The sequence below is a fragment of the Rhinolophus hipposideros genome (genome assembly GCF_964194185.1).
Source record: "Rhinolophus hipposideros genome assembly, chromosome: 9".
NCBI classification, from domain to species: domain Eukaryota; kingdom Metazoa; phylum Chordata; class Mammalia; order Chiroptera; family Rhinolophidae; genus Rhinolophus; species Rhinolophus hipposideros.
In genome coordinates, this window is record NC_138055.1 from 48,508,230 (window position 1) to 48,515,715 (window position 7,486).

Here is a 7,486-nt window from a genome sequence, read left to right on the forward strand (position 1 = left end):
AAATTGTTACCTTAAAATCATCCTGGTGGTTAGAGTTAGTATTTTTAGTATAATACATGTGACATAAAAATAAAAGAATACTTTTTAATATATGACTTTATCAGTTTGAAAAATATTATGATTTTATTAAGTTTTTTAAACTAAAGGCTTTTTCTTTGTCAAAATGTTTATCGATTATAGAGGGGAAATAATTTGATACCACTTTGTAAGTTATTTTTAAATCATGCTTTTATGACTTTTTTTTACAGAAATTTCATAGTTGATTTAAAAGTTTGTTAAATAAACTTTTGAAGTAAATTTTGTCTGAAGAAAAATACAAAACACGGAAGTGTAAAGCCCAATGAATTACCACAAAGCAAACCACCCATAAAACCAACCATCTAAGTAAAGACATAGAACAGCAGTACCACAGACAGAGTCCCTTGGAGTCCCCACCAGTCAGTCTTTACCCCGTCCTCCTCTGGGACCACTCTCCTGATCCGTGACACCACAGATTAATTGTGCCTGATTCGGAACTTTATATAAGTGGAGCCATATATTATGTATATATTCTCTGTGGTAGCTATTTTTTCTTAACATTGTTTGTGAGATTCATTCATGTTATTGCACGTAGCAGGATTTTGTTCACCATATGGCAGTTTAGAATTCTGTTGTATTAACATACTCAAATTTATTTTTTCCATTCTACTTTTGATGGGCATATGGTTTGTTTTCCAGTTTGGGGCTATAAGAAGAATGCTGCTGTAAACATTCTATACATGTTTTTTGGTCACATATGTACATATTTCTATTGAGCTTTTATGAAGGATTGGTTATTCATAGGATAATACAACTTTAGTACATAGTGCCAAACATTCCAAAGAAGTTTTATCAATTTACATTCCCTCTAGCAATATATGAGAGAGTCTCAGTTGCTCTACATACTGGTCAAAAGTTGGTATTATAATTTTAGTATTTAATTTTAGTCATTCTTTTCAGTGTGTGGAGTATCTACGTATGAAAAATAAATAAAAGCAAATATCCAAATAATCAAAAACATGAAAAGATGCCCAACTCCTTAGTCATCAGTCTCCTTTTTTTTGCTTTGCTTTGCTGTGGTAAAAATGACCATAGTCCTCACATGTTAAATTTTGGCTTTGAATTTCTGTCTTTTCCCATAAACTGCTTCCTTAAAATGTTTTTCATTCAAAATTTAGAAGTCTTCATTTCCTTTCTTTGCTCTTTTAGTTCCTTTTACCCATGGTTATTTTAATGAAGGCACTGAGGTTCTTAGGTAATTTCTTGTTGGTTGATTTCTTTTTTCTAACATGTAACTTGAAAATTTCATACATAAGGCAAACTTGGAATAATTTCACAGTGAACACTCATACCAGTCACCTGCTTTTACCAGTGACATTTTATTAATACAGTTGACCCTTAAACAATACGGGTCGGGACACTGACCCCTGGGCAGTCGAAATCTAAGTATGAGTTTTGATTCCCAAAATTACTTAACTACTAATAGCCTACTGTTGACCAGAAGCCTTACATGAACATTGGATTAACACACGTTTTACATATAACGTAAATTATATGTATTATATGTATTATAATGTAAATTATGTGTATATTATAAAATATGTATATATTAATATATATAACGTATATGTATTATGAATACTGTATTCTTGTAATAGGGTTAGAGAAAAAATGTTATTAAGAAAATAATAAGGAAGAGAAAATACATTTCCAGTTTTTACTGAAAAAAAATTAGTGTATGAGTGGACTTGCACATTTCAAACCTTTCTTTATCACATGTTTATCCATCCTTCCATTTCTGGCTGATTTACTACTTTTCTCCTGAACGTTAAGCATCATTCTTTTCTTTAGTAGACAGTAATCCCTTTTATAATCTTTCTCTGTATACGCAGGCACATCAATACTATAACTTTTTTGTAAGTTTATAAATTTAAAAAAAAAAGCTTCTTTTATAGTAAGCTAAATGTTGCCTGGTTTCACTTAATGAAGAGAAAGAAACTTCAATCATACCTTGAACATAATCTTTATTTTCAAGTCTCTCTTAAAAGCAACCATTTTGTTTCTCTCCAGCTGTTTTCTGACATGATCTGAATTTTTATTTCGTTTCATTTCATTTCATTATGGCGAGGTCACTTAACATGCGATGTACCTTCTTAACAAATTTCTAAGCGTACGATGAATCGGTGGTGACTGTGGGCAGTGTTGCCGGCAGATCTCTACAGTGTCTTCGTCTTGCACAACTGAAACTTTCTGCCCGGTGATTACTAATTCCTTATTTCCACCTTCCCCCAACCCCTGGCAATCACCATTCCACTCTTTGATTCTATGAATTTGACTATTTTAGAGACATGATCTGGGTTTTCTAGAAGCGTGAATGAAGATGAATACAGAATTATGCTGGGCAGTCTCCTGTATTTAAAAAGGTACTATGGAGTAAAGGCAAATAGTCAGAAACGTTGCCTGATTCTGCCGCTACTGTTTAAGCTAGAAAGTCATTTCAGTTTGGGATACCTCAAGTTGGCCTCAGTTTACTCATCTGTAGATTGAACAGATTAAACAGATTAAAATTGTTTACCTGATCCCTCTTTCTTCAGTGCTGTTAACATTTACTGAGTGTGGAACTATGTATTGTTTCTTTAAAAATTTTTAGGTTTTAGACCTAAAATCCATAAGGAATCAGCACTGTGACCTTGGATACTGACGAACTTCTATGTTTTTTTCCAGGTTGTTAAAGAGACATGAAAACAACTTATCAGTGCTAGCCATTAGTAATATGGAAGCTTCCTCCACCCTTGCCAAATGCCTTTATGAACTTAATTTTACAGTTCAGAGTAAAGAACAAGAAAAAGACTCAGAAATGCTGCAGTGAAAATAATTCCACTTCTATAGTGGGGAACTCGAAGAAAGTCAGATACATTTCACATGTTGTTACTGAAGAAAGCACCAAGTCTTAATGGAACAGAGACCATAGAATGAATTATTTTATCTCCTCCCATGATGCTGAGAGGAAGCTTCGTATTCTGATCTCTGAGCGAATCCCTTTGTTCTCTGTTTAAAAAAAAAATCTAAAAAGAAAAAGAAAAAAAAACTGCTGTGGGATTGTCAACCAGCTTATCTGCAGGATGTCTCTCAGATCTGATAAATCCTGATGGAAACTGGTATGATCAGAATTCAGTACCATCCACATTGGAATATACATGGAATATTGTAAAACCTACATGAGCAAATGAAATAGAAGCATTAAATATTTTTATCTATATCCAAAAAGGAGCACATTTTTATATTTACAAAACCGTTTAAGCTGGTTTGAATAATTAAAAAAAAAAGTTCAGCACACCTATTCCCCTGATCTCAGAGGGGGCCACCAATATCTAGCTATGGATTGTGTGTTTTGTTTAGAAATCAGTAGCTTGGTTTTCTTACTTGAGCCAATATATTTTCACTTATTTATTATCATAAAAATTTACCAGTCTGAATAGATCTTGTAAATATTTGTGAATAGAATGAACACCTTTCATGCCACTGCAGCCACTGGAAATACATTCTGTGGTGTCCTAGGAGCATTATTGGTAGGTTCTAAAGTTTTCTAGACTTTCCTGTCAATTGTAAGTAATTGTGATATATTCTACGCAGTGGATGAATGTTCTTTAAATTTGTGTAAATACTTCTGCAAAGGTACTGATGCTGTAAAGTCAAAACAGTTTTGTGGAACTGTGATTTTTTTTTTTTCTTTTCTCTTTTTTTTTTTTTTTTTGTATTATACACCTTATAGAACTCATTTTGCTGGATGAAAGAGTATGGAATAATATATCTCATGTCATTTTTGTAGAAGAAAAACTATTTGAAGGTATTTTTTGGTTTTCCCTAACATGTATCCACTGTAAACGTTTGTCATGTGCAAGCTCAGAGCTTGGACAGAATTTTTTGTATTTGTAAATTGGTTTAAATACATGGAATTTTATACAGGTTTTCTCCTGTGTTATATATGCATTATGTGCAGGTATGATATTTTCTTCACTACTTTTTCTATCTTAATATAGTGTGGAATTTTATTGTATTATTCTTCCATTCTTAATACTGTACCACATTCCTGCTCAGAAACTACTCACTTCCTTATATTGTCTTTTTTCCCCTCAGCGTGAAATGTATCCATTTATAACTGCCTATTGCCTGTTCTATTAGCATCCAAAAATGTGGAAAGGCCTCCCAACCACCACTTCTGCTGTGTCCTTAGGATGTGCAGTAAAAAATATAGACCTAACAGTTTATGTTATAGAATGGCTTTATTTACTTTGGTGACTGTTTATAGTTTTTAAATAAAAGACTGAACATTTTCTTGAGTCCTTCATTTCTGAGTATGCTAAAACATTCTTAAAAAATATAGACTCTTAAATTCAGCTGAAGGCAAGGTCCAGTCACCTATTTGATTATATGTTGATTTATAATACATTAAATAGAGAACAAATAAGAGAGGATCTTTACATGACAAATTTGCATGAGTTAAGTGGGAGACTGAGAGTAATTATTTTCCATTTGTTAAATTGCAAAGCAAACTCTGATTATTGTTTGATATTGTATTTCATTGACAATTCTTTCAGAACCACAGTGCATCCAAATAAGTCTACCTGAATTTGGGGGCAGATTCTTGGAGTAAAAGGGCCTTAGTTTGGATACAAAATTATTAAAAAATATTTTGATTCAACTGGTAGCAAAGGAAACTAATTTCCCCCTGAAGGGGGCTTCTTGGCACTGTACTCAGCCATGCATTAATGAATGCTTAAGAAACTTTTTGTCCAGCATTAGTCACGATTATTTCCTAGGTTTGTGGGGTTTATTCTTGGCCTACCGCCCAAGCCTGGGGCTGCCCAGCAGACCTGCCAGAAATCCTGTGGTTAACACTAAAACGGCCCTCAAACCCCCAAAACTTACAAGGCACCCAAAGGTTGACATCAGTTGGAGAATTTTCTATTCATTGTACTAATCTAAAAATCTCTTGAATTTTTCTAAAATATTTTTATGTAACATCAATAATTTTGTGTAACATCAGTGTTTTGTGTTTGAGGTACATGTTTCTTTGCAAAATAACAAACTGCAATGGTAATAGAAAAGGGAAGAACTCCACGTTTAGAAAAATGATTTTCATATTCACCACTCACTCTCCCACCTCATTGGAATTGCATGCTGTAGTTCTAGCTTTTGTGCTATAATATGTAAATATGTCTGTAGTACCTTCAAGCATTGGTCTCAGCAGAGAATTTTCTAAATGTATTTGACCTAAAGAAACCAATTATGGCTTCCCACTTAGGTTTTTCTTCTTATAGCTTCATAAGACTATAATGAAATAACATGGACTTGCTGGGTAATGGAATTAAAGTGCTTGTGCACTCATTCTGCAGAACCCTCTCATTCATGAAAAGGTGCTCCTCGCTAGACAGAAATTTGCTGATTTCCAGTATTGTTATTTTTGTCTAAAGTTCTGTAAATACATGCTTTAATGTTATCTTTAAGAAATCTATGTAAATAATATAGTCTACAACATAGAGACTGTACAATTCTGTGTTATATATGTGCCTAGTGCTCTGTTGGCACTCAATAAATTTTAAGTAAGAAAATTGATAATCTTATAGCCAAGGCATATTTTTCTTCCAAGCTCAAGAGAGGATGTGACTATATACTAATGAGACTCCGTAGTTCAAACCACACATGAAAACTTGTCTCATTACTTTATAGTCATGCCGTGTATGTTTTTTTAACCATAAAATGACAATAAAAATGATTTTTAAAATGAGAATGTTTTGGATAAGTGACTTCTGTCCTGATCTTAATCACTGATTGAGGTAGTGAGCTCCAAAGGAATCGTGATGAGATGTGCTTTATCACAAAACCGAAGCTGCAAAGAAGCGGGAGCACAGCCAGGGTATTAAACACACGGGGCATCCGGCACGTTATTCTGGGATAATGTTGACCAAAGAGTAGTCAGTTAAAAGAAAAAAAATGCAGTATCTATCCAACGGAGAATTTAGCTTCTCGTATTGTTTTCACTCTTCACAGTACATAAAACAGTCACTGGACTAACTCGGAATTTGAACCTTCTCCCAGGGCAACGAAACAAATGAAGACCATGCTACTTTCTGATGACAGCCAGTGCTAACTTTCCTCACTACCTTGCTATTGGTGAATCTTCAGTTGCATTCGTGTATCCTCATTTCATGAAGAAAAGGAGCAAATGCTTCCATTGGTAAAAATGAAGTCCAGGATTGCACTGTGTATAAATGAGAAAGGCTACGGCACATTGTCACATACGTAGGTGCGCAGTCATTTCCTCTGATAAGACGACAGTGAAGTCCTCACTTAACGTCGTCTGTAGGTTCTTGGAACTGGTGAAACAACGGGTAATGAAACCAATCATACCATAGGTTAGTTGGTAAAAACGAGTTAAGCTCCTCCATCCCCTCATCGTTATTACAAAAACTACGACCAAAATGGCATTACTCCAGGGGCCTGGCGTACATTTAAATATTAAAAGAAAAAGCTATGAAGTCCTGGTTCCTGCGGATTTCAGTCTGAAATACAGTCCACGTTGGATACACGTACTTGTTTAAAAGATAAACTGCCTTTTCAAACATAACTTTTGTGAATAGGTAATACAACCATACAATGCAAGAATCAAAACGTTTTTAAAAGATACTCAATGAAAATCCCACCCTTCACCGATCGGCTAGATCCCAACTCCACTTGCCCGAGAACCACTGTTCATGTTTCAGAAGTACATCTCTGGTGTTGATTACCTACAAGCAAATAGGAATGTTTTTCTCGTTTTTACACAAAATATTTCATACCATAAATTGCACTTTTTAAAAATTTAAGATTTTTCCATATTGGTATGTAAAGAGCTTTCTCATCCTATTTTTACAGCTATGTAGTATAATGTTCCATTTCATATGTGTACCATGATTTTACTATCAATAGATCCCTTGTCGATGGACAAATTGTTTCCAAACTAAGTGTGCTGGTCACGAACATTTGCTAACCAGTTTCCTCTGTTGGTCACTGTGCTAAGCCTTTTACGTGTATCGTCTCAATCTTCACAATCCAATGTAATAGCTAATGTTTAGTAAGTGGGATAAAGAGGGTTAGGATAGTAAGTACCTTGACCGAGGTCATATGGCAAGTAATTTAACCAGCACACATAGAGCCTAATTATACAGAGTAATGGGGAGAATTCTTTCCACCGAGAGTCAGACTGCTACATAAGACACCTATTTTTGGTACCAATCTTTTCTTTTTTGTATTTGCTTCATTGTTTCTATTAAGTATTTTCTTTCTATGCATTTTGGTGTCTTTTTAAGGTTTTCCATGATTCCTCGGATTTATTTTCTAAGTGTTTCATTTATTTATTTGGCATCACTCAACGTCTTAAAGCCAGCAACACTTTCCAGGAATTCCCTTAACAAAGGAATATTTCTAA

The 7,486-nt window shown here is 34.2% G+C and overlaps 1 protein-coding gene across 1 annotated transcript in view; it reads left to right on the forward strand.

Annotated features, from left to right (window-relative positions):
- ARID2 (AT-rich interaction domain 2) overlaps positions 1–4,352 on the forward strand; it is a 151,813-nt gene extending 147,461 nt beyond the window's left edge. Inside the window, exon 21 of the mRNA XM_081061166.1 lies at positions 2,743–4,352. Within this exon, the coding sequence (XP_080917292.1) occupies positions 2,743–2,887 (145 nt within the window). The 3' untranslated portion in view covers positions 2,888–4,352. The remainder of the gene's footprint in view (positions 1–2,742) is intronic.
- The last annotated feature ends 3,134 nt before the right edge of the window (positions 4,353–7,486 follow it).